The sequence below is a fragment of the Rhododendron vialii genome, chromosome 1a (assembly GCF_030253575.1).
Source record: "Rhododendron vialii isolate Sample 1 chromosome 1a, ASM3025357v1".
Taxonomy (NCBI): domain Eukaryota; kingdom Viridiplantae; phylum Streptophyta; class Magnoliopsida; order Ericales; family Ericaceae; genus Rhododendron; species Rhododendron vialii.
This window is the reverse complement of record NC_080557.1, coordinates 43320599-43347961: the sequence shown is the minus strand read 5'-3', so window position 1 is coordinate 43347961 and position 27363 is coordinate 43320599. Positions and strand designations below refer to the sequence as shown.

At 39.4% G+C, this 27363-nt stretch overlaps 4 protein-coding genes across 4 annotated transcripts; 2 read left to right on the top strand and 2 right to left on the bottom strand.

The window, feature by feature from the left end:
- Positions 1-285: 285 nt before the first annotated feature.
- LOC131331994 (transcription factor MYB64-like) lies at positions 286-2839 on the top strand. The gene is made up of 3 exons (XM_058366007.1): positions 286-671; positions 893-1019; positions 2089-2839. Exons 1-3 carry the CDS (start codon positions 286-288, stop codon positions 2806-2808), a joined length of 1233 nt encoding a protein of 410 aa, XP_058221990.1. The 3' UTR covers positions 2809-2839.
- Positions 2840-7214: 4375 nt separating this feature from the next.
- Positions 7215-14443, top strand: LOC131317075 (sodium-dependent phosphate transport protein 1, chloroplastic-like). The gene is made up of 10 exons (XM_058346657.1): positions 7215-7791; positions 9293-9400; positions 9699-9854; positions 10142-10357; positions 10496-10705; positions 11387-11524; positions 11671-11772; positions 12030-12095; positions 12402-12486; positions 13980-14443. Exons 1-10 carry the CDS (start codon positions 7384-7386, stop codon positions 14075-14077), a joined length of 1587 nt encoding a protein of 528 aa, XP_058202640.1. The 5' UTR covers positions 7215-7383; the 3' UTR covers positions 14078-14443.
- A 12-nt stretch (positions 14444-14455) lies between these two features.
- Positions 14456-16296, bottom strand: LOC131317082 (cytochrome P450 86A1-like). Its single transcript, XM_058346665.1, has one exon. It carries the CDS (start codon positions 16197-16199, stop codon positions 14634-14636), a length of 1566 nt encoding a protein of 521 aa, XP_058202648.1. The 5' UTR covers positions 16200-16296; the 3' UTR covers positions 14456-14633.
- A 6982-nt stretch (positions 16297-23278) lies between these two features.
- Positions 23279-25378, bottom strand: LOC131317091 (large ribosomal subunit protein uL4c). The gene is made up of 2 exons (XM_058346670.1): positions 24385-25378; positions 23279-23559 (listed from the first exon to the last, which is right to left on the bottom strand). The coding sequence occupies exons 1-2, from the start codon at positions 25280-25282 to the stop codon at positions 23525-23527; spliced, it is 933 nt and encodes a 310-aa protein (XP_058202653.1). The 5' UTR covers positions 25283-25378; the 3' UTR covers positions 23279-23524.
- Between the last annotated feature and the right edge of the window lie 1985 nt (positions 25379-27363).

The following is a 27363-nucleotide window of genomic DNA, read 5'->3' as shown; positions in this document are numbered from 1 at the left end:
TAATCTCTCCACCTTTCTTTTCCACATTTGTCTGAGAATTAAGGAAGCTGAGGAGTTACACTCAACTAACATTCTCAGCCGTTGGATGGACTCCAAGATCAACGGTTACAAACCCTTACAGCACCTCCTCACAAGGCTCACTATTAGCCCTTTGCCTTTTAAAACTTGTCTTTACAAGTAATAGAAAACAAAACAAAAACACCTTCCTAAACTCTAAAGAGAGAGCAATTTTTGTTGCTAAAAAACAGTCCTTTTTTTCTCTCTTCTTGCCTTAAGCTATCTCTCATGGAAGGTGGTGGTTTTGGGTATGTGAATTTACGAAACAACCCTTCTTCGTATCAGCCCAGTCTTCCATTTGCAGCCATAGAGAGGTTCGTGTTGGCCGGAAAAAACCTTGGCAATGGTCTCTCCTCTTCTTATGGTGGTGCAACTGGTGGCTACTCAGTCGACGAAGGGTTTTCGTGGCCGAGTTTGGTGGAGAAAAATTGCATTGGAGACATTAATCATCATCTCCTTCTTTTCGATATCCAAAGAAATGTGGTGAATCCTAACTTGCACTTGGACGAGGAAGATGGATCAAGAGAGAGGAACTCGAAAGGGATTGAAAAGAGAGCGAAAGGAGGCTCTTTCATAAATCTGATCAAAGGGCAATGGACTGATGAAGAAGACAGGTGACTTAAAATTGCAAAAAAAAATTTGTAATAAAATTTCCTTTTTAATTCGCTGATCGAAAAAAGAAAGAAGGTTAATTCCACACCCTTCTAGGTTTTCTTTCCGGTTTCCCTTTATCGACGCAAGATTTATTTGTCTTCTATTTACGCGAAAATGGACTTGGCGATGAGAAGAGATTAATTTCATCAATGCTTTTTGTATTTCTTTTCTTTTTGTGAAGGAAATTGCTTAAGTTGGTGAAGAAACATGGAGACAAGAAATGGGCTCAAGTAGCCAAGCAGATGGTAGGCAGGGCCGGAAAGCAATGCCGCGAGCGATGGCACAATCATTTGCGGCCTGATATCAAGGTTTTAATTCGATCTCTTACTATATATCGTTTTTCATTAAGGTTATATTTTCTTGTGAAATTTCTGCGCAAAAAATGTGCTTGAATTTTTTTCTCACCACTACTCGTGATCAAGTTCCTCAATGATTTTCAGTTAAGAAGCCTTTCTAGTATTTTTGGTAGCATTTTACATATATATCTATGGCCAGATATCTAGATTTGGTTTGGATTTTGAGATTTTCTGGATCATGTTGTCAAATAATTATAATCCACCCTAGATTGCATTTTCGTTTTCCTTTTCCGATATGCATAACAATTTCTTGCATTTGGAGCATGAATCGTTGGTTGTCGAGATGAGCTCGGAGGTACGTAGTACAGTGTTGCGCATACCACTGCACATTACCATCCCCAATTCATGCTAGAGCATGGGCTCCTAAGAATTTATAAATAAATAATAAAAAGAAGAGGAAAATGTAAGAAAATAATGAAGCAAGAAAGTCAGACTTTTACTACCCTTTTCATTTCCTTTTACAAATCAATGACCAAGTACCGCCTGAGTTTATCGTTATACATAATTGCTTAAAAAAAGTTCATCAAGAACACTTCTCCCTCAATATCAAGTTCTTGATATTCCTTAGTTTCTTAATTGATGAAAAGCTTCATTAATGAAGAAAATGGCTTAGTTAGGGTTTTTTGTTCTACATGTGATAAGGGCATAACTTGCAAAGCTAATGCCGTGTTTGGTGGTGGTTCACAGCACACCGTCTGGCCTTTCTCCTTCCATATAATTACCCGTCGATATATGTTTATTTTTGATAACTCAAGTATCCGGATCACCTTACGTGCTTTGTTCGATTTTATGTTTTTTTTTTTTTATGCTTATTGTCCAAATAGTTTCCATGTAATATTTGTTTCTTCTTTGTATGCATGTTGTAGGGTTTGTTTGTCATTCATGCCATCATTTTTTGATATATATGCTACAGCTTAGGCTACCTAGTGCATTGTCTGTTCTCTTTCTAAATATAGTTTCCTTTTGTTTTTCTTCTTAAAGTATTTACTTTTGTTTTTGCTTTTCTTCTGAGTTGTATCAGAAAGATACATGGAGCGAAGAAGAAGAGAGGATGTTGATTCAAGCTCATAAAATACTTGGGAATAGATGGGCAGAAATCGCCAAGCGAATTCCAGGAAGGACCGAAAATTCAATAAAGAACCACTGGAATGCCACCAAAAGAAGACAAAATTCAAAGAGAACAATCAAGAAACAAGAGGGCAAAATTGGAAAATCAAAACTGTCTTTACTCCAAGACTACATCAAGAATCTCAACCACAAAACCACCACCACCATTCCCACTACCACCACCACCCCCACCCCCACTTCCACTGGCTCCACTATCATTGAAGAATCACCCAACCAATTTTCACTTTCTTCTAGCGGCATGTCCGAGTCATCCATTGATGACTCTCCACAGTTGATGAACCAAACACATGACGACGAACTCAACTTCATCATAAACTTCTTTGGTGATACAATTGAGAAAAACCCTTTTGCGGTGGAGGCAAAACTAGATCAAAATGATCTAGTTCGTTCGAAGGAAGAACTTCCTAGGACTCATTTGGCTTCTGATCTTTACCTCTCCTATCTGTTGGACGGACCTTTGGTTGCTTCGCCTTCCCTGGATTATTACTCTGATAACATAAAGGTGGTGGATTCCATAACTGGTCAAGCTTCTTGCAGTGGGAAGAAAGATATGGATTTGATGGAGATGGTTGATGCAACTCAATTTTCTCTGGGTGGTAACTGGCAATATTGAGTAGCTTGTGTTCCAATTGCGTCTCTCTCTCTCTCTCTCTCTCTCTCTCTCTCTCTCTCTCTCTCTCTCTCTCTCTCTCTCTATAACCAAACAATATCCAGATCAGCTTACGTGCACCTCGTTTAATCCTTCCAGTTGCGTCTCTCTAATCTCTAGTCTCTTGTTCCTTTTTGTTTTGTTTTCTTATAATTAATAACCGACTATGTTATTTTTAAAACCATGTAAATAAGTCTTGAGACTATTGATTACCAACTAATTTAGCTGTTGCAAAATATTGTTGGGTCTGCTTGATTGACCGAGCTAGTTAGGAATGGGAAAATAGATTTCATGAGATGTCATTAACGACTTCGGAATGCTATATATCTGGTGAAGAGATTGCATCACTTTTTCATAGCCACCAGGGAAAAATATGAGTTCGCATGTAGTATTTCTAGAACTTTACGTAGTATTGCTAATCCTCTCTTTAGTAGTCTCGTTCTGCTTAGCTTTACACCAGTGCCAATGCATCATTTCTAATACAGTTGCGGGGCAGGTTCATGATAAAGAAAATACCAAGATGGATGAAATGGATTATAGGGACAATTGTAGCCATTGAACCATCCCAACCAGCTGCAGCAACCAAAACTTTAGATCGAGGCACGCGGTTCCAAGTTAAAGCGAAATAAAATGATAAAACCAATTTTCACTTTCTTCTACGATTTCAATGTCTAGTGAAACTAATTTTTGGCAAGTTTAGTTGAAGGGAAAAACTTTTGTCTGCATGCATCAGAAATGAGAGATTCAGGAAATCTGCTATAAAACCTTGTTTGGTATGTCATTATTCTATGAGACTATGTCCTTAAGGTCATAAGGTGTGAACAGTACCTTTTGGTGCTTGACCTATTTAGTTTTCTGTTGGTAGGTAGCAGCACAGTTCCACTTTTGTATTCTCTTTACTTTTTCCTTAGTTTTCTCTTGTCTCTTTTCTTCTCTTTCTCAACGGCCTTCTGAACCTTTTTTGGGAGTTTATTACACATGTTTGTGGGTAGAAACTGGAGTACCGAAGCAAAGGCATGCAAGACTTACCAACTGGCCACCTTCCCATGCATTGTGCAATGCTGTTGGAGTAATGGGTAGTCAATGCCATGGTGCATTTATTGATGTGTGTGTAAACATGGAAATATTAGAGCATCTCCGACCAAACTCTAAATTAACATAAAAGTAGAGAATTGATGTGACATATTAAGGAAAGATTTTGTAATTTATTCACTATTTTTGCACTTTATGATAGAATCTTGGAGGGACGTACCCATGGTAATTTTTAGAGATTTGGTCTCCAAAATGAGAGTAGGATCTCTACTTTTAGAGATCCAAAAGTAAATTTGGAGGCCAAATCTCTAAAAAATACCATGGGTTCTTCCAATATTCTCTTATAAATGGAAAAAAGAAGGACTAAATTACAAAATCTCCCATCAATATGTTATATATATTCTCTATTTTTGTTGTTTTAGAGGATTGGTTGGAGATGCTCTTAGAGGTGCATTAATGGAGTTTTTATGATCATGACCATCTAGCTATATTTCACCCGAAAAAAAAAACCCCCTTTCTTTTAATGCAAATTTTAGGGATTTTAAATCACTTTTCATTGGCCCATCGCTTCGAAGAATGAACAATTACGATCCCGTTCGGTTGGACAGAAAGGATGGGAAAAGATTGGAAAATAAACTTTTGTATAATTTCCAAATGTTTGTTTTGCCTAGAAAGTTGTGAGACCCACAAATAAAACGTTCTTACAAATAGATCCTGCCAAAAAAAAAAGAAGAAATTTTAGTTTATTTGCGAAGTTCTTTGTTAACTGGACACACAAGAAAATAAGTTGTTTTTCCCTTTACTTTACTTTTTCTAAGAACACACTTTTCATGTAAGATTTCCGACAACTGAATGGAGTTTAGATTATCAGTAGTCTCGTTTGGATGTAATGCATGTTCAGATCACCAGCAATATTCAGAGTACCAAGAGTCTCATTTGATGACGGATGCAGCTATTCATACTTGATATTGTTTATTTGACTTAAAATGGCAAAAGGATATCTAATGTAGAGTTCCTACCATATCTCTCCGTCCCAATTTGCTTTTCCAATCTTAAAAAATTTAACTATTAATTTAGAAAACACAATGAATACATCTAAAAAGTTAAAAGGAACAAATTAATTTTCACATTTACCTTTCAACTTTTTCAAAATGTTACTTTATTGCAATAAAAAAAAGGGGTAAAAAGGAAATTATGAATCATTTAAAAATGGGAATAAAACTCTAATAGTCCTTGTAGTTTAGTGTTCGTGTCAATTTGGTCCCTGTAGTTATAATTGGCTCGATTTACACTCTGTACTTTCCATTTTGTTTCAATTCGGTCCAATTACTAACTTCCGTTAGTCCGCCGTTAGTCCTTTAAATAACAAAATCATATGGCCCCCCCTTTTTTGAGGTTAAAACAGACCCATTCGGCTAAATAAGCCAACTTTCTTATTTTTTGTCCTTATTCAATTTTTTTTTCGTATTTGTTAGTTTTTCATCAATTTTTTGGGAGTTATTGCATCGTCATGACAAGAAGAATCTAAAAAGTAAAAAATTATTATTGAAATTCAATTTTTTTTTGAATAAAGACGAAAAAATTGGCTTAGGTTTATTTTTCAATATTCCTAGTCAGGAATCAGTGTATGGGCCAAGTGTAGGAAAATGAATGAAATGACAATGCACTATTTTTTGTAACCACTTGGGCTGTTAAGTTAGGTTTATTGTAACCGAGTTGAGTGATTTGTTATGTCTATGTATTAGGTTATGACATGGTAAATTTGGAATTGGGTTTATATAATATTCTGACTTTTGGACATGGTTATTTATCATGTTGTGACTTTTGAATCTATATCATGTTGTGACTTTTGAACATGGTTCTATATGCATTTTCAGTACTATGCAGAAAAATAAGGCATCTCAGTATTTGTCCACAAGTTGAACATGTAGACAATATCAGTGGTTATGATGCCTCATGGCTGATCATGAAAATGCTGAATTCGATGACAACTTTTTGTAGAAAATTATAACCAAATTTCTTCCCAAGTGCCTCCTTATCAATGGAGAATGGAATAATGAGCTATATTTTGGTTCAGAGGTATATTAGGGCAAGAGGGGAATGAGTAATCCTATTCAGCTAAATAAACCAACTGACTAATTTTTTTGTCCTTATTCAAATTTTTTTCATATTTGTTAGTTTTTCGTCATTTTTTTGAGAATTATTGCATCGTCATAACAATAGGAATCTAAAAAGTAAAAAATTATGATCGAAACCTAATTTTTTTGAATAAAGATAAAAATAAGCCAATAAGCCAATTTTTTCGTCTTTATTCAAAAAAAATTGAATTTCGATAATAATTTTTTACTTTTTAAATTCCTCTCGTCATGACGATGCAATAACCCCAAAAATTGGATTTCTGCTTTATTAACTGCGTGGTTTGTCCTGGGTGTGCGCTGGTCCCTTTCCAGAGCCCAGAGGATTGCAAACAAAGACTGAGCAACCAAACAAGTGAAGTACGCCAGTTATGGGGTGGCGTGCGCATGTCCAATCAGCATGCAGTGGCTCGGCCAGTGCATGTTGACAGAACCTGCTTACGTTCTTTCAGGGCAGCGTACTTCAATTTATTCAAGCTCCTCAGTGCTTGTTCTCAATCTATATTTAGTATTGCAAGCAAATAATCCATTAAAGCATTTTTGTCATATAAATCTCAAGCTGTTACGGTTTTAATCCCCATTAACTGTTCCCCCGCCCTAGTTGGATAGAAAAATGATCAAAAGAGAGAAAAATGCAAATGCTTTACTAAAATGCCCAAGTAGAGACCGATCTCCGGATTGAGCGAGAGGGGTGCCATAAAACCCTTCCCCTCTCGTAACCTGGCTCCCGAACCTCAGATATCGAAGGTGACGACGGTCCAGTCTACAAGCCTTTTTCAAAATCAAACAAACGTGGCAAACGTTTTTGAGTTCGGTTCCTTGGGTGTTTTCACCGCTAAAACCCGAGTGACGACTTTGAATCGAAGCGTTTCACCGCGCTTTCTCCGAAAAAAAGGGGCCACGCCCAATCTTTTAAAAAAGGACCCAATCGCGAATTTTTGGGGCGCGTGCTCACAATCCTAAAAATATTTGGACCGAACTAAATCGGTCTTCAAAAATTTCACCTCAGACCGAACCGAACTGAAATCACCCCAAACTATTGGTAGTAGAATTCTGTAGCGTGTACGTAGCATTTTTGTAAAACGACAGGCCTAGTTTATCCAATCCCGTTTCCAAAACCAATAGACACGCGTCATTTGGACATCCAGTCCCCACCCCAAATATCAAAACCCCTTCCCTCCACACCAATCAAAAAATCGTTCGTTTTTCCTCCAACAAACGCCAAAATCTCAAGAACAAAAATCACTCTCTCTCTCTCTCTCTCTCTCTCCCTCTCACACACACACACACACACACACACACACAGTGCTGCGTTTTGTTATTGTGAACAGTCTGTAGCTGTAGCTGTAGCGAGTTCATCGCTCTCGCAGCCATGAACGCGAGAGCCCTTCTAATCTCTCTCCCCACCGATTTCCACTCATCTCCCAAACACAACTTCCCGCCGGACATTTCCGTTTCGAGAAAGATTTCCTGTTCCGAATCGCTGTTTCGTCTCCGTTTTCTCCCGGCCGACCGCGCAGGAAATCGTCGCGTTTCGTCTCCGTTTTCTGACGGTTCGGTTCGGAGAAGAGTTGGGAGAGTGTGGGCGGAAGTGAAGTCGGACTCGGCGCCCAAGGCAGTGAAATTGGAGGACGCCTTGGGCGATGTCGTTTTCAAAAGGGAGGGGGACGATGTTGATGGCGAATTGGAGAGTGCGGTTCCGTGGTGGGAAGAGTTCCCGAAGCGTTGGGTGATTGTAGTCCTCTGCTTTTCTGCGTTTCTACTCTGCAATATGGATAGAGTAAGCTTTTATTTAATTACCTAATAATAGTATTCGGGAAGTTTTTCCATAATGGTGCATAATGTTTAATCTCTGTAATTTTTGAATTCAGAGATTAATAAAAAAAAAATGTTTAATTTCCTTTTAATTTAGATATTTTTTATTCATTTCCATGGGCATGTGCTCAAATATTGTTTAAATCCAGGGAAACAAATGAAAGTCAATGTTTGACTTCATCCCATATCGCTTATCTAAGCCACCTAAGCTTGGTTGATAGCATAATCTAAAGGTTACTCACCTATTGCCAATTTGTTTTAAGTTGGAACCCTCCAAGAAATCTAAGTCAATATACGAACATAAGGCAAGGCTCCTCCAAACTTTATACAGTGTTATAACAGGTATGGAAAAATAATTCTATTGTAAATGTACCATAAACAAGAGGGCCCGATTGTCCTGATATCGAAAGTCTTATAGCAATAGGGTAAAGGAAGCCAGCCATGTCAAGTGGAGGTGAGTCTAGTAGCCGTGTGGATGAAAGTGCAGCAGCGTCAGTTAGGTAGCTAGGCAGTCACAGGTTTAGTTAGTTATGCTGAACAAGATTATTTTCTTGCAATATGATTGGCCGAGCGTGTGGCATTGGAATTGGCTAGAGTAAGTAGTCGGTTAGTGATTGTATAAACAGTGAGCTAGTATGTGTGTAATTGTAGCTTGTAATGACACGAATCTGTTGAGTGAAATAAATTTTAGTTCCAATTTTACAAAAGTTGTTAAAGGAAAGGGTTAAAGGAGTTGATCAAATTTTATCTTCGCTCGACCAGTCATATCGTATGTGTTAGACATGCTATCTATTCAAAAGCAGATCACAAGAAAGATTGATTATGCTAGCAGACTTACTATTTTTGCTGTTAAAAATGCAAAGAGATTGATATTTAAGTGATACTTTTAAGGTATGGTAATCAGAGATTTTTTCTATTTGAGTAAATGTTACTTTAATTTTCTAGATTTATTTTTCATTAGGATTTTTACTGGTAGAAGTACGTTTAGGGGCTCCAACCTTAGAGTTTGCTTTGGGCCTCCAAAATGTCAGGGATGTCCCTGACAACAAAGACTGAATCCAAGAAACTTTTGTGGCCATAGCTGTTTTATTGTGAAGCTTCGTTAAATATAAAACGTGAACTGTTAAAAAACTGATTAAGCTATACCCATGTGAATTTTTATTCTGTTTTAGTTGATCTAATCAATGTGCATATCATCGTCAATCTGCTTTTTTGTTTTAGGTGAACGAATAGCAATTTAGGGTTGTATAATTGATAGGACTTAGGACCTAGGAGTGCATGCAGACAGCGTTTCATTGTCCTTAGAATGTAAAATGGGATGAGGACAAATGTCCCTTTAAACGAGACACCTGTGATTCTTTATGTTTGCATTTGCTCTTTTCTTGTGACTATTGGCAGTGATTAACAGTACCAGTGACACACAGGCACACGGCTAGTATATTGTTTAACCAGATACTGTTTGATAGGTAAACATGAGCATTGCCATACTTCCCATGTCCCAAGAGTTCAAATGGAATCCAGCAACAGTTGGCTTGATACAATCTTCATTTTTCTGGGGCTACCTTCTCACCCAGGTAACCAAAGATCTTTTCTTGATTTCGTTTTGAGTCATCTGGCAGGTAGGTTTCGTTCCTTTGAGCCTATCTTCAAGTGATACTTAGCTTCAGGCTTAGAATTTGCTCATAAAGATCAAGTGTCACATCTACAGTTATTAGAGTAATATAAGAACGAAAACATTTCAGTTTTTAGAATATTAATAACTGGTCAGTTCTGTTAACTTACATTTAGACGTCATGTGCTTCAAGTTGTGCACATTCTTTGCATAACTAATTTGTTCAATCTTCTCTTCTGAATATTTGATAATAAGCTCAGATTGCTGGAGGTATTTGGGCAGACAAAGTTGGTGGAAAGGTGGTCTTGGCATTTGGTGTGGTTTGGTGGTCTGTTGCCACAGCTCTGACACCCGTTGCTGCGAAGGTTGGCTTGCCCTTCTTGCTTGTGGTTCGTGCCTTAATGGGAATTGGCGAGGTTGGTTCTCTAAACTCATTTCTATGGTTATTTTTTCCCTTCCTTATTGTTGACAATAGATAACGAAATTACTGTAGATCTTGCACAAAAAAGGAGGAAATACTGAATAACTTTTAAAATAGGGAGATCTGCTATTAAAAATGTCATAATGTTGCAATTATAGGTTGCATAACTTGCATCCATAATCTCAAATGGAGATATGCTTAGACTCTTAAACTTGTTCACCTTGAAATAGCTCTCTCTTATGATGGTTTGAAGTGTTTTAAGTTCTGTTTCTCCTCTTTCAGGGTGTTGCCATGCCAGCTATGAATAATCTCCTATCAAAGTGGGTACCTGTAGCAGAAAGGAGTAGATCCTTGGCCCTAGTGTATAGTGGCATGTACCTTGGATCTGTTACTGGCCTGGCATTTTCACCCTTTCTGATACACGATTTTGGGTGGCCATCTGTCTTTTACTCTTTTGGTTCTCTAGGCACTGTTTGGGTTGCAGTGTGGCTCAGTAAGGTAACTTATTAGTTTTTGTGACCTCTTTCCTCCCGTAAAAATACTGTTATAATGTTTTTGGAGCTGATTGTTTATCATTTAGTTCTGGTGTTCCGCAGAAATGGTATTCTATTGCTTCACTTTGGAGTTTTGCTGCAGGCACACAGTTCACCTCTTGAAGATCCTGAACTGCGGCCTGAGGAAAAGAAGTTAATTCTCAGGAATAGCATGTCGAAGGAGCCTGTTAAATCGATACCTTGGAGATTAATCTTGTCAAAATCACCTGTGTGGGCCTTAATAGTCTGTCACTTCTGTCACAATTGGGGAACATTTATTCTTCTAACATGGATGCCTACTTACTATAACCAGGTGAATGTTTGTAAGCACTGTAATTGGATTTGCTTCTCTACTTTGAGCCCTTCAAATAAGGTAGCAAGTTTACAACAGTAATTTCTTCCAAGAGTCTAACATGTTAATTACTTATTTGACTCATAGGACTAAAAAACTGGTGAATGGTGCTTGCTGATCATGCTTAAACGGTATAAATAAAAAAAACAAAAAAACAATACTACACCAGTACTTTCCAGCGTCTGAGGAAAAACATCCTCAAATAAACCTCAACAGGATAACAATATGGCAAGTAACAAGAAGGTAAATGACAGAAGGAAAACCAAAAAACAAGTTACAAAACTGGAGCACATAAACCTAGTCCGATTTTTCTCCTTATTATTAGGCGCCATTTTCAGCTTTTCTGATTTTAGGCAAGCGGTATCGAGAGAATTCCTTTGGCTCTAGCTACAAGGGCATTTTGTCATTGGTTTATCTTTGTGTCCAATTTCCACTATCTTGTGACTTCTAGTTGCATTATATTGTGGCTAAACCTACGATCTCCTCTTACCCTTTTAATTCACATGATTTTGAGAGTGGACTTTAGACATTTTGGAGAACATGAAAACTGGTACTGCCAAGCTGCCATAGGTGTCAACATTTTAGATAAGAGCAATTAATGAATATGTATTGACTGAAGAGCGAGCCTTTAATCTTCCACAGGTCTTGAAGTTCAATCTCACGGATTCTGGGCTCTTATGTGTACTTCCTTGGCTGACGATGGCATTTTCTGCAAACCTTGGTGGGTGGATTGCAGACACGCTGGTGAGCAAGGGTTTATCTGTGACCATCGTACGGAAGGTATAGCTCATTTCTAGTATTTTATGATAGCTTATGCAAATTGAATGAGTCTCTGTGTTGTAAGATTCATTTTCACTTCTTGCAGTTTTGGAAATTGTGGTGTCTCCAAGTTTCTGAAGTATGTTCTTCTGTAATTTTCCTTGCAGATCATGCAGAGCATTGGATTTCTTGGCCCTGCTTTTTTCCTAACTCAGTTGAGCCATGTTAATTCTCCTGCAATGGCTGTCTTGTGCATGGCATGCAGTCAGGTCTGCTTTTCCTCCCAGAAATGGAAAGACAATATCAGCCCTAGTTTGAACTTGTCTTTTCCTTCTCAAAACATTTTATTCTGTTATATCCTTGAGTTTTGTTGGCTAAAGAATGGAAAGAAAATCCAATAAAATTCTTTGCATTTACCTTTTACCTGCACATCAAGACAGGCTTCAAATTGATGGTCCTAGTCTTCTGGTTAAGTTTATTTCAAATTGTGACCCATTCGTTGTTCATATTTCTCCTTAAAAAACAGGGAACTGATGCATTCTCACAGTCTGGTTTGTATTCAAACCATCAAGATATTGCCCCTCGATATTCGGTGAGTACTACATTTGCTTTTTTCTTCTCTTTTGATTTCTTGCATGTCATGCTTATAATGTCTACTTCCAGGATACCATGTGAGTCCTCTGAGTTTCTGATGGTTTTGATTGAACTTCATACTGTCACTCTTAACAAGATCCAAGGAGAGTTTTGTGGATGATAAAGGAAAAAGAGATCCATAAAGCTAGTTTTTTTGTTCTTCACCATCTGCAAATCTCTTCAAGAAAATCTAAGATCCAAAGCCCAAGCACAGCATAAGGTGGTAAACTAATTAGTGTCTCTGATCGGGTATTTAATTCCGCAGGGGGTAATGCTTGGTTTATCCAATACTGCTGGAGTCCTGGCAGGTGTTTTTGGAACAGCAGCAACTGGTTACATCTTGCAACATGGTATGTCTGTTATCCTCACTTTACTTGCACTGAACAAAAATGTCAAACATAGTTGATATATATGCCCATGTATTAGCTATGTGTTGTGCTTCTGAATACTCAGAGTTTAGTCTGTTTAGACCGTCTTCTGTAAACTGTGATCTTCTTCCAGTCTCTTTCATGTGAAGGGAGAACTCACCTTACATGATTCAAAACACCTAGATGAACATAACTCTCGTCTAGGTCTTTTTGTTGGAAGTTGGAGCTTTTGGGTGTGGGACTTCCCAGTTGTCCGCCAAACAATCTCACCCTGCCAGACCTTTCAAGATTAGGGTATAGCAATATCCTAGAGTTGCCAACGGTCCACTAAGCATATATTTCTGCTTATCATAGTTGAAGAGTTTAAGCACATGTTTTTGTGTTTCTAGGGAGAGACATTGAAATGAATCAAGGCTCTCTTTCTGTAGACCTCCTTAATAGGTACAAGTCATGAGACTCATAACCCTGGGCTATTACTCAAAATTTGGTATGGCAAATCTGATAAACCTATGTGGGAGAATCAAAATCAATACTCAGCGGAAAACTACTTACCTTCTGTCATGGTGTTTAAGTCTTGAGAAATCCGAAAATCAATCAAACTTGAACCAATATGTTTCACCAACACAAACTCTCACTAATTGATTTTGGAGAGCAATGGGTAGGATTTCCAATCTAATCTAATCTAATCTATATAAATGTTCTTCACACTTGTAACTTGATGGTAATCACAGGCCTTTATATAGATAGATTGGAACCCTTTCCCAATGGACATAACCCTTCATACTTTCTTCCATCAAAGAAGTAATAAGGCACCTATTCATTAATAGTTGCAACCTTACACATGAATGGTCACTAAATCCATTCATGGATAGTCACCATATCTATTCACAAATAGTCACCAAACTTTTTCATGAATAGTACCAATTGTTTAGGCAATATTTTATTTAAATCTAATACCCATATTTTAGTTACGAACATAGATACTAGTATAAAATATAAATAGGATTGATGTGGCATGTGAGCCACATAAATAAATTCCAACAAAATCGACATGGCATTGATTCTTTTGTCTTTACTTCATGCTTGGGTATAGTTGGTGGGAAAATTAGTCCTATATGGTTCTTCAGCTCTCTCTTTAAATACTAAAGCAAAGTTAAGCCAAGACCAAGTAAGTGTAAGCCAGGCTCAGGCGCTCTGAGTTCGAGAAGTTGTTGGGTTTCACCTAAATAAAGAGGATGAATATACATGTATAATTCTCATTGGAGTTTTAGTACTGTTGTTGGGTTATCTTGGTGAAGACCATGGTATTGGTTCAGCTAACACATGAATGTGGCCAATTCATGGTATATAGATAGTTTAGATTCTATTGTGTTTTAGTATATTGAGGTGTCGTCTACTCCATGGTTTCTCAACCATATATAATCCCAAATCACTAGCCATATCTGTTTGTAGACTGACTTTCACTAATTTTTCAGGTTCTTGGGATGATGTCTTCAAGGTTTCGGTCGGGCTCTATCTTTTTGGAACAGTGGTCTGGAACCTTTTCTCTACCGGCGAGAAAATCATCGACTAAAAATCATAAGAATAGCTCATTAGGATGGGGAAAATCAGACTTTTCCACTCCCCGACAAGAGAAATTGATAGAAGTTAGATCAATTGAACGGGAGAAAAATGGAAGATCATTCATTTCGTTGTTTGGCTTGAGCGGCCGAATTTTTTTGAACACCACGCGGAGAGCTCGGAAGGAGAATGACAAGAATGCCCTGTGCAATCTCCGTGAGGGGATGATAAATATGCTAAAATATCATTGACACAACTTGTACATGTCATGACACCCACATACCAACACACCAATTTATAATACTGCAACATTATTTGCAGTATAGTTGCACTCTTGTAAAGATTCTTAGTATTTTTTGAGTAATTATTTTTTGTTTTACGAGACATGTCATTTTCTTATAATACATTACCTTTAATTATATGTATATCCGAATGTAAACACAAACCAAATGACAAATATGCCCTTTCACACAGCAACTACACTCTCAAGCTGCCCTTGTGTAATTCACAATTGATGGAAGAGGAAAAAAAAAAAAAAAAGAGTTTGAAAAGACAATCATGCCCTCACCCTATTCCAATGAGGCAGACCCCGGAGCTGCTACAAGCTCACGAGCCTGCAAATACACACGAAGACCATACTTCATAAACAGCGTGAGAGACATCTTCTGCTCGACCAGGTGGCCAGGAACTGGCACCAACCGGTACTTCAGCAACACGGCGGAAGCCACTGACTTCATTTGCAAGTAAGCCAAGTCCTTACCCAAACAAGTCCTCGGACCGGCATTGAACGCCACGAACTTGTACCCGTCCACGGGCGGCTCGAACCGGTCTCCTTCAGCTGACAACCACCTCTCCGGTTTAAACTCCAAGCAGTCCTCCCCCCATATAGTTTCCATCCTCCCCACCGAATATATCGAGTACGTCACCGTCGACCCCGCCGGTACGTGGGTCCCGTCCGGCAAGACGTCGTCAGAGATAACGTACTTGAAATCCTCCGGCACCGACGGGTACAGCCTCAACGTCTCGGCCAACGCGGCTTTTAAGTATGTTAATTTATCCGCTTCGTCGAACACTAACGGGTCTTCCACCCAGGCCCGTGGATCTTTGCCGCGGGTCTGGGTCAAAACCGTCTTGATTTCGGTAATGATTTTTTCCTCCACCCGTTTGTCGTTCATGACCAGCCAGAAAAACCAGCTCATAGCGACCGACGACGTGTCACGGCCAGCGAGCACGAAGTTCAGTGCGATCCGTTTGAGGACGGAGCTCGGGAAGTAGTCGCCGTTGACGTCTCGCTTCTTCATGAACCGAGACAACAGATCGTCCGACGGCGTTTCCTTTCTTGTCTCGAGAGCGTCGCTCATGTAATTTTCCATAACGTTGAGGCTCTTCTTTAACCTGAATTCGGCTCCGAACCCGAATATCTTCTTCAACCGCCATAGGAAACCCGGGTAGAGCAACCGTTGGAGGGTGGCTTCAGTGGCGGAGTCGAACGCGGTTGCGAACGGGTTCTCGGGTAGATCCGGGGAGAGCGTCTCTGGGTCTTTACCGAAGGTAAGCCCGCATATGTTATCGAAGGTTAGGCGGAGCAACAAGTCTTGTAAATCGACGGGGGTATTTTCGAAAGACGCTTTCTCTAAAATGCGCCAGAGGCGCGTTTTAATGGTCCGGCTCACCCACCGGGCCATGGCTTGTCTCAGGGTCCGGGTGGTGAACTCGAGCGCGGCGGTTTTGCGCTGGATCAGCCACGTGTCGCCGTCGCTGTTGAAAATGCCTTGACCCAAGAGATCGTGAAACGCGGTTTGCCACGTGGGACCTTTAGGGTAGTTGTCGAACCGGGTTCGGAGCACGTGCTCGATGTTCTTGGGGTGGCATGTGACGGTGTAGAACCCTAGCCTGCGTGCGAGAAAGGGAATGCAAATGGTGGAGGTTTGGTACGTGGCTGCGGTGCCCGTCGAGTGGAGGTTTTCGGCCACCCAGTCGTGGAATCGCCTCCGGTTGACGAAGAGAGAAGGAAGGCTTCCGACGATGGGCCAGACTTTTGGGCCGGTGAGTGTACGAGCCAGGAGAAAGAACCAAAAGAGATACGCTGACGTGACAGCTGTCGCCGTGGCAAAGAGGAAGAGGGGGTTTTCCATGAGAGTGGTGGTAGTGGTAGTATAGGAGAGAGAAATTGAGGTGGCTGTTTTATGTGCTGAAGTTTTACTTGTTGCAGCATATGGGAGTTGAGCATGAGAGATAGAGAGAGGAGAGGGGAAGACTAGAGGATATATAGAGAGAGAGATGAATGTGAGGAAGGTTTAGGAGAGAATTGGTAGGAAATTAGTGGGGAATCCATTTGGGGTCTCTGTTTGGTTGATAGGAACCTGTGATTCGAAACCATGCACGAAGGCTGGTTGGTTGGTCGCAATCGCCGAAAGAACAATCTACTTAACGCATGGTACATTAATTATTTTATAAGTTCATGTTCCCCTAGGTTAGTTCCTTTTCAGCATTTCTGCAGCGATGTACTGCGTCATTCGAGTCGTCCGGCTATCTATGATTTAGAATTCATCTTCGCAATCAGTGGCGGAGATAGGATTTTGAATACAGAGGAGCCGGCTTTGTAGGCATATATATTTGTTAACGGAACATATATATACTTTTTATTTTATAATTTTTTTGTATACCAATATATTACATTTGTACATTAAAATGATTCTAAACCTAATGTAGTTAAAATTTTACCAATCATTTTGTTGTTTTCTTCAAGCTACTTCAACTGTCACGTTCTTATTTTTATTTATTTTTATTTATGAAAGAAATTGAGAAATGAGAATGTAACATAGCCGATTTTTTATAAAATCAAACTGAAATTATTAAGATTATAAGTAGCTATACACGAATAATAATCAATAATATTCAAAATAAGATATATACAAAATAAAAATTGTAGAACTCGGGGGCTCGGGAAGTCGGGGCCGGGGGCCCCCCAACCCCCAACATAGCTCCTCCATTATTGGCAATGGACTGTTCGGATCTGCAAGAGTACATCGTGATGAAATTTGAGTTTAGAAAGGTTGGAACTCTCTCTGATTTTGAAGTTGATCGATGATGCACTTTCTTTGATCTCTCTTTATATGTCATCGAAGAACATAGTACCATACACACAAAATAAAGCTTGTGTAGCTTTTGGGTCCTTTTAAAAGGGGGATGATGTGTGTGCTTTACCACCCTTAATCTCGACTACCAGTAGTTTTATAAAATTCAACTAAAACATTTAATCACCAAAAAAATATTAGATGAGTGTTGCTTAAATGTTGGTCAATCGATCAAAGCTAGCAAAGTAACAAGGATCCAGCTTTTAAAGTATACCTAATCTGCATTCTTTTTTTCTCAAAAATCAGATCAAAGGCTAGCAAACTAGCAGGGTTTGCAGTTTCTAAACTCACATACATGTAATATATTACTATCTTGCTCACTCAAGTTGTGTCTAGAGAGAGAGAGAGAGAGAGAGAGAGAGAGAGAGATGGAGTAGTTTACCCGCATGGAGAAATTGGGGTCTTACTAAAAAAGGTGGAGAAAGAATATGAAGGGGGGGTTGGGAACAGTGAATGAGAAGCTAAAAGAAGGAAGGCAGCTAGCTGAGACTACAGGAGATTTAATTTTGACTATCAGAGATCGATGTGGGTTTTATTAAGAGGAGGGCCAGGTTTGGTGTTGAATACAACTAGTAAAATTGAACCAGCTAAGCGATTTTGCCCATTTTTTTAATTCAGAAAAATCGACACCAACCAAGCGGCTAAAGATTTTTTGGATCCGATATTACAGTATCAATATATAATTCTTCTTCGTGTCTTTAATTAGTGGAGTATTTCTTATTTTTAATAAGTTAGTAGTTGAGTACTGTATTTCGTAAGTCGGTAAGAGAATTACATTAAGATATATTTTTCTTGTGATTCTTTACATTTTGAGTCTAAAAGATACTCATAGTTTAGAAGAAGAAGATAGATAGTTTTAGGGAGTCAGATCCAGTTCAGTTTTTTTTGGTCCAGTCCGGTCCAATTTTGGGTGCCCACAACAATGATCGAAACAATTCCTTTTTAAGAGCCTGCCGAATATATTAAGAGTACTGCTATTTACACCGACCGGAGCATACCGACGGTATACCGACGGCCGCGCGCGGCCGTCTCCGGCCACCGGACGGCCGATCCGAGCCGTCCAAAAAATTTTTTAAAAAAAACCGAGGTATACATATATACACGAAAAAAGGGTGTTTAGATCAAGTACCCTACACACATCGGATGCCGTTGATTCCCACGTTGGGCCCCTCGGTTTTTTTTTATAAAATTTTTGGACCGCTCGGATCGGCCGTCCGGTGGCCGGAGACGGCTGCGCACGGCCGTCGGTACGGTTTCCCTACAAAAATGGTCGGTACATATAGGATTTTCAATATATTAACCATGTCAAAAATCACATTAATTAATCCGAAACTATTTGATATGATTTTGAAATGCATTAAGTTTGAAAAAAAAACACGTGTGCAACACTAGATTACAACCCATGTAACACAAGTATATGAAGTTTAATGCATTTCGAAATCATATCAAATGGTATTAGATCAACGTGATTTTTGACGTGATTAATATTCTTCGGTGGGCTCTAAAAAAATAAACAGTTTCAATCATTGTTGTGGATCCGGAAAGGACCCAAAATTGAACAAAAAAAACTGAACTGGATCTGATTCCTAGTTTTAGAGGAGGGAATTGATTTTAACACTCTTCTTTTGGAGTGAGGTTAGTAATTTGGAGAGTGCGAAAATCTTTCTTAAAAAATTAGTTTTTACTTCTCTCAATTCCAAGAGGAATAAAGAACGTAAATTATGCAAACAAAAAATGGGGGGAAACTATAATTTTGGTTTTGTGTTCTTTATAAATTTTGTAACTTTTTGGATCAAATCATTTAACTTTTTTAAATTCTCTCATCGAAATTAATCAAAAGGATAAAATCTTAAGAAGAAGAAAGAATTCTGGGTTCAGGACGTACCAGTTATCAAAATTCACAGCCCTGTTTGAGGCCAACCCAGCCTTTGAAACGTCATCCTGGGCCGGGTTTTGGACCCAATTTGAAGTCCGAATGAGGATAAAGAACTGATCTGTTGGGTTTCGGTTTCGAGTGAAATTTTTTGGGTAATAAAATGGAGAGAAATCGATAGAGAAACGAGAGTAATTGAAGACAGAAGTCATTAGGGACCGTACGTATAAAGAGGCGTTGGTTTTAGAAACCCAAAGCAAACACAATCCTTTTTGGTACCAAGTCAAAATAATCAAATTATAGCTCAATTGGCGCGGCAGTTTTTGTGCTTGGCAGTTTGGATCAGTACGTGTTATTTGAGTCTCTATTATTTTAGTGTCCTGGTTGGGCATTGTATTGTGTCGTGTTTGTGTTGCGTTAAAATTCTTTCAAGCCTAACCCAACATGTTTAGTTTTTCGTGTTATCGTGTCGTTTCGTGATTCATATCAGAAAAAGCCGACCCTAACTTGTTAACTTCGAGTCGGGTTTGTGTCGTGTTATCGTGTCATCTCATCAACTCTCATCTCGCGTCGTGTCATGTCATCTCATGTTCGTGTCCAAATTCTCTCAACTCTAACCTGACTTGTTTAGCTTTTTGTGTTATCGTGTCGTGTTATATTCGTGTTTCGTGTTAGAAATAGCTAACCTTAATCTGCCAACTGCGTGTCGGATTCGTGTTTTGTCAGAAATTTCCACCCGTAAGTGTATCATATCTACATCTCTAATTTTGAAATTAATCGTAAATTGGGATTAATATTTGACTTTTGCTATTCTTCTTGACAAGAAAACTAAGAAAAAAAGAGAGACCAAAACTTGAAAAAAATTAGAAAGGACAAACATAAGTCAAGATCTGTTCTTAAACTACTCCCTCCATCCCATAAATGTTTTTGCCCGGACCACAAAACAAGGATGTAAAAATAATACAATTTTTGTTAAAAAAAATTAATTTTTTTTCAACAATTCACTAGATACTGACGACTTCTTTTAATTTATGAAAAAAAATTGAATTTTTTCTTGAAAGAAATGCATTATTTTTTAGTCATCGTTTTGCGGACCGAACAAACATTTTGGAACGGAGGTATAGTGTTTTTTAAGCTTTGGTATACTCCACTATTTTTCTTTTTTCAATTTCTTTTGTCAGGACGAACCGAAAAAAACAATAAAAACCTAAAAGTAAAAGAAATTGAGAAGAGACAAAAATAAGTCAAATTAATTAAGGAGGAATCGATCCTAAGTACCCTACCAACTAGTGTTTTGGCAACAAATTTTATTGCCAGTCTCCGGTAATTTGCACTGCAAGAAGTACATTAACAAGAACTTGTACGTAGGTGCGGAATCAGATATCCCAATCGGACTCTATGCACTCAGTTATGAGCGCTACGATGCACTCAGTTGTGAACTTCATGCACTCAACTATGGCTTCATCCCGGTACGTAGTATCCCTCGGAGCTTTTGCTCGTTTAGGTTTTGCTGATGAAGTATCATGAAAAAAAATTCAGAGACGCAGTAATCTTATCGCCGACGCGCTTGAGAAATTTTGTCGGCGATGATAGTCTTGATCTTCTGGATTCCTTGACTCCCTTGGTAGAGTTCTGTTTGCGAAACATGGGATCGTCGTGATCATTAGTTTCTGGTTTGACGGTCGCCGGTCCACTGCCTACTTTCGGCATTGAGAAACAGTCTTTGTCGCGGAGAAAGATAGAGTTTAGGTGTGCGAGCTTGAGCTATTGGAGTTGTATGTGGAATGTAAGAAGCAGAAGAAAAATGCAATACAAGAGTTTTACTTTTGAGGAGGAGAAATTAAGGAACGAACCAACAAACACTCACAACTAGAACTAAAACCCTAGGCCTAGAGCTCCCAGGGTCATGTTTATAGAAAACTCTCTCAAACCCAACAGACTTAAGGAAAACCTTAAACATGAAAAGGAAACCGAATAGGACAGAGGTAGCACCTCTGGTTCTACACACATCAACGGACTAAATTTCACGCATCTCTCACTTATTGAGTAATTATTCATTAGTCCAGAAGAACGACTATGTGGTGTTTCGGATCACTTCATAACCACACATTTGTGTGAGATTCATATACTTAATCGTGGACTCTACGCGAATGTATGATTGTGGAGTGGTCCGGGAGCACCACGTGACGGTGCTCCCGGACTACGGGATGGTTTCACTCTCTTATTAATGCATTTAGCAGTATTGAACTGGGTACATTCTTGTTAAATAGAGTAAGGGAAAATGACGGTTGAACTTGTTAAATAGAGTAAGGGAAAATGACGGTTGAACTGAGTTTTGGACTTGGCTCATTAGATGTTTCGGGCTTCAGCCCTTTAGGTGTGGACTTTTTATCTTTTGGGTGTCTATGGTTGGCTCCTTGCCAATCGAGAGATTGGGTCTCGGACTGGACAAATGATTATTCTTAGCTTTGTTAGGAATACAATGTCATTATTGCTGTCCTATTAATCTTTGTAACAATTTCAAAGATTAACGGAATTTTTTCTTTTGCCGTTTAAAAAAAAATGAAAATCCATTTTTCCCTAAGAACTAGTACAAACATCTACTCGTTACAGACATATTGAGATGCGGGGTCGGATCCTGGCCAGTCCGCCCGGACCAGTTTGGTCCAATTTTTGCATCTAAGCCATCCAAAAGTATTTTGGACGGCTCAAATTTGTTCGGAGGTGTTTTACATATTTTGTAATAAAAATGTACCCGAACAAATCTGGACCGTCCAAAACACTTTTGGACGGCTTAGATACACAGACTGGACTGTATCCTTCCCTGGCTGGTTCGCTTCTCAAGCGGCCCCCCAATTGTTCGCAATTCGTAGACAAAAGAGCGGTGCTACAGTTCCTGACCGGAAAGAGATACCGATCAGTTCCCGACGGCACGCCGGGCCCACTCTGGCCACCGGACGGCTGATCCGAGCCGTACAAAAATTCTAAAAAAGAAAATGAGGGGGCTAGCGCGAGAATTAACGGCATCTGATGTGTGTAAGTGCTCAATCCAAATACTCCATTTTTTGTATATATATGTATTTTTACATGTATATACAAAAAATTGAGTGTTTGGATCGAGCACCTACACACATCGGATGCCATTGATTCTCAAGCTGACCCACTCTTCTTTTTTAGAATTTTTGGACGGCTCGGATCAGCCGTCCGGTGGCCGGAGTGGGCCCGGCGTGCCGTCGGGAACCGATCAATATCCCTTCGGTCGGGAACCGTAGACTTTTCGTAGACAAAATAGGAAAGAATATCAAATAACTACGAGAGCATAAAACAGGTTAAACATTACTCAACAATTTTTGTTTGTTAATTTCCTCACCCTTTTTTTATGTTCCGAACTAGGAAACGAGTAAATAATTACTTCTTATTCCTTTTCAAGCAAAAAAATAGTAGTTTCGTAAACAACAGCAGAGACCTATACAACAGGACCCAGTTGTTGAGACACTAATTTTCCTGGATTGGGAGATGCTGCCAAGCAGAGGTGCTTGGCAGCGGTGCCGAGCGCATCTCGGCCGTCCAAAAGTGTTTTGGATGGCCCGGATGTAAAGGTACCGAACGGATTTAAAAAAAAAGAAAAAGAAAAGGAAAAAGATGTTTCGATTCGGGCCGTTGATTCCGAGATGAACGGCCGGATTGGCCGCTCGGCACCCGCTCGGCAGGGGTGCCGCTCGGCAGGGTCCCCGGGCAATTTTCCTACCCTGAGAAGAGACCATTTTCTCCATTACACTAATCGACACTGACGAAATACACTGGATTAGGTTTGAGCAGGCAACTTGGGGAAGACTGTCATGGGGGAGCTGTGAACATATGAACATTTTCCCACTGGAAAAGGAGATCACAGCGTGAATATAGCACAACCGAGTTCAGAATGTGACACGGAGACCATCGAATCCATGTTTCTGAGGCCCAATTTCCTTAATTCCTCTAAGAACCTCCAGAGAAGAATTTTACTAGAATCTACAAAGTCTTAATTAGAAACACAATAGTACATTGTCCCGACTCCTGAGAGACAAAACACATGCATGCTGAAGCACGTATAAACAGACACGTTGCAGTTGTGCAATAGCTCCTAATAAGAACGCCAACGACATAATTACCTCAGAGAACCTAAAAAGTGGGTTAGCAGCTGAGGAATTCTCAGTAAGTACCAATATTAAAGAATCAAAAGGCAAATATACTCGAGGCAAAGAACGTGTGACTTGGTACAAAGATGGTTGAACTCCAGGAAGAGAATGTGCAAATTGATACAAAGCTGATGCACAAAATTACCCAAGACTATCCTGCAAAATGACACAGTTGCAGTATGAAACGCGAAATGGACACTGGTTTTGCCGTTGGCAGAGACCCTCTAAAAGTTATTTGGGTCGATCTTAGTCACTCAAGGAAAAATGCTGCAGCATCAATCTGCCACCTCAGAGTTCTCTTCCCCAGTTCCTGCATCCCAGAAAGGAAAATTTCAAAATCAGCTTTGTTTAGCATGTGAGCCCGACCTCATCTCAAAGCTCTCCTCCAGAGAGTGGAATAATAAGCAGTTTTTGGGTTAGTTTAGAGCCACACCATATTGACATTCTAAAATCAGTGTGTAAACCATGTGAGACCGACCTCATCTCATAGCTCTCCTCCAGAGAATGGGAAAATAAGCGATTTTTAGTTTAGTTGAGAGCCATACATAACTGGACAACACATTTTTAACATCACTACAGAATGAATCACACCACACTTTTCTGCAAGTGCCGGTATAATTTATACCCGGCACTTGACCATGATTCACATAAGTAAATACATATTGCATCAAAGATGAAACAAAGGAACCCCCTTCCCCCCTTCTTTTAAGAGTAGAAGGTTCTATTTTCTCATGAATGCAGATTCTATTGACGTGAAAAAACTAAGCAAAGAGTACCTGAATGTCATATTCCATACCACAAATAAAGTTTGATGTTTAATCTGGGAAGAAATATTTGAGAGAACAGCATCATCGATTGAGGGTTTACCCATTAAAAATTTTCTATTAACACTCGTTCATATCAAATTCTGCCATCCATTTCGATGTTCAATTTGTAAAGTATGCAAGGCATTGAAGGTTTACTACTTATAGCTCCTATCCATAGCAATCCTCATAAAATTGCGAAGCTTATCTCATTCAATCTCTAACAAGAGAAATGCATATCAAGAACTAAAACCCAAGAACCATGTCACAATTTAAACATCCAAATCCACAATCACAAATAAATCCCACAAAAAACACAAAACAGAACTAACCTTCACTGCCCTCTTCCTCTTCATCAAACTCTTCTTCTTCTTCTTCCTCCTCCTCCTCACCCTCTCCAACATAATCATACCCATACATCTCATTCAAGTACTCCACAGCCCCCTTAGTGAACACCAACTTATCCGCATTCAAAATGTCGAACAAGTTCAACGTCCTCGGCGTCAACATCTTCACCGTCCCGATATTCCTACTCGACTTCACGACATTCTCGTTCCTCTCCATCACCAGAAACATCGACTTCTCCTTCGGATCGATCCCCCACCTCCTCATCACCTCGATAAACTCCTTGGTCTTGGGCTTCGCAAACGCCTCCCCGAACTCCTCCACCACAACCGCGTTAACCGCCGCGCTTGCGATCGCCGTCGATATCGCCAGCCGTTTCTCCTTCTTGTTGATCTTCACCGTCCAGTCCTTGGGTTTCGGCCCGAAGATGACACCCCCGCCACGCCTGAGCGGGGTCCGCTGGGACCCCCGGCGGGCGCGGCCGGTCTTTTTCTGCTGGTAGGGCTTGCGGCCGCCGCCGCGGACCTCGCCACGGGTGAGGGTGGAGGCGGTGCCGCGTCGCTTGTTGTTGAGGTCGGTGATGATGCCGCGGTGGACGACGGCGCGTGAGGTGTCGGGCGGGGCTGTCTTGATGCTGAGAGTGGCTTCGCCGACTGTGGAACCGTCGAGGGAGAGGACCGGGAGGGTGGAGGTGGAGGTGGTGGGGAGGTTGCAGCGGATTATTGGGGAGGTTCTTCGGGTGTGGGTGTGAGATAGGAGGAGGGTTTTTAGGGGTTTGAGGGGAATGAAAGCTGAGATGAGGGGTTTAGGGTTTTGATGAGGGAATGTGTGGAAAATTGGAGATGAGAAGCAGGAAATTGAAGGGGAAGCTGTACAATTCGCCATGAGAGAGAGAGAGAGAGAGAGAGAGAGAGAGAGAGGGGATCCTGCTATCCCCAGCTTATCCAATCCGTTGAAGAAGAAGCAGCTTGTCGAGCTTTTTGTTTCCCTCATTTTGTTTTATTTTTTTTTGAGGTTCAGATACTCTCCCGTACAAGTTTAAACAGGACAGTTCAAATTCGAATTGTTTTAATTACAACAATTGAACATTTAAATTTGGACTGTTACATCCAAATTAAGGATGAGAGATAGGTCATAGGTGCAATTCTTCTTCTTTTTCCCCCTCTATTTTGTTTGGAAATAGTCAATGCAATTTCACCAATGATTGTGTGTTATCGTAAGTGCAATTTTTGTCCGAAGGAAGTTATGTCTTCCACCGATTAAAATAATTATTTAAAAAATAAGAAATTTAACGGAACGGCGTTAAGCCTTCTTAACAAATAAGTACAACATTGGAAAGGGAAATAAGAATCTTTGTTCCACCAAGAGTTCTTTAAGAAATACCCCTAAGTACTTATTCGGTGTGCCATTTTTTATTGCTTAAATCTGAATCGTTCGATATGGATCTCAGAAAATATGCAATATGAATCTTGTTTGATGGATCTCAATTAGTTTTATTACACAAAGTTTGCAAAATCATAAAATTTATTATAAATTGAAATATATAACCGATCAAAAAATAGCATAGATTTTGGAATGTGGAAGGCAATATAAGAAGGTAAAACGTTGGTGGAACATGAGTTTCTATCGGGTAAAAAATAATTAAGTACTCATTTTGTCAGCGGAACGAGGGCATTAATGGTTGAGTTAGGCTACGTTTAGGGTAGATAAAATCTTCTTATAACAAAATTCTCATCTCAAAGCGTCTTCGAGTTCGGGAAAAAAAAAATAAAGAAAAGAAATTAATGGATTAAAAACAAGGTGTAAAATTTTCCCAACTATGATTAGTTTCTTTTCGCATTAAAACTCATGTCCTAAGTCCTAACATGCGTTTGAAAATCCTTTCGTGTTTTCTCTACGAATTTCGAACAATTGGAGGGCTGTTGGCTTCCCAAAGTATGTATGTAACGAGTAGATGTTTAGTTTTTAGTGGGAAAAAAAAAAACAAAGGATTTTCATTCTTTTGACAACCTTTATTACTCTATTTTACAAGAATGTACAAGGTTCAATATTGCTAAATAACCAATAATAATTATATTAATAAAGCATTTTACGCATTAACAAGAGAGTGACATTATTCAGTAGCGGTGGTGCTCCGAACCACTTCACAATCACACATTTTCGTAGGATTCATGATTAAGTATATAGTGTAAGAAAAAATCTATTAAGTGATTATGTCTCACATGTTTTTTAGTTAGCAAACATCACATGCTAGTGTTTGTGGTGATACCTTTGGAATAAATTTACGTGGTTAGATTCAGAAATTACTTGCTATACTTATTTATGATGGGTGGATGAGGCTTTTAGGCTATTTGAGGAGGAGATCCTCTCTTAACCCATTACTGAAAAAATTTGGATTTATCCCATCTACGAAAGATAGTCTGGATTTGTAAGGTTTGAGAGTCAAGAGAGAGAAACTTCATTTTCTCAATAGCTTGTTTTGCTCTTGAATTGCTGGCTGAATTTATTATCTCTTCTACTTGGATCTTATCTCTTATCTTGTATAACTACATGGATCCAGGTTAGTAGTTTTCATGCAGTAATGATTCTTACACATATGTTTTTGCACATATCTTGTACATACATTTTGTGGGGCCCATATCGGGGTTCCATAAAATGATCCGAACCGTTCATCTTTTTAAAAATATTTTTTGGAGGGTTCCTGTAAAAAATTAGCTCCAACGAATTTCGGTAAGGGCTTTCTTAGAAATCGTAGGACGAATCATTCTGTTTTGCCCTTTGAATTCTAAGAAAGTCTTTACCGATATCCGTTGAAGCTAATTTTTTACAGGAACCCTCCAAAAAATATTTTAAAAAAGATGAGCGGTTCAGATCATTTTGTGGGATACCGCTATGGGCCCCACAAAAATGTATGTGCAAGATATGTGCAAAAAATGTATGTGCAAGTAGCACAGTTGTTTTTCATG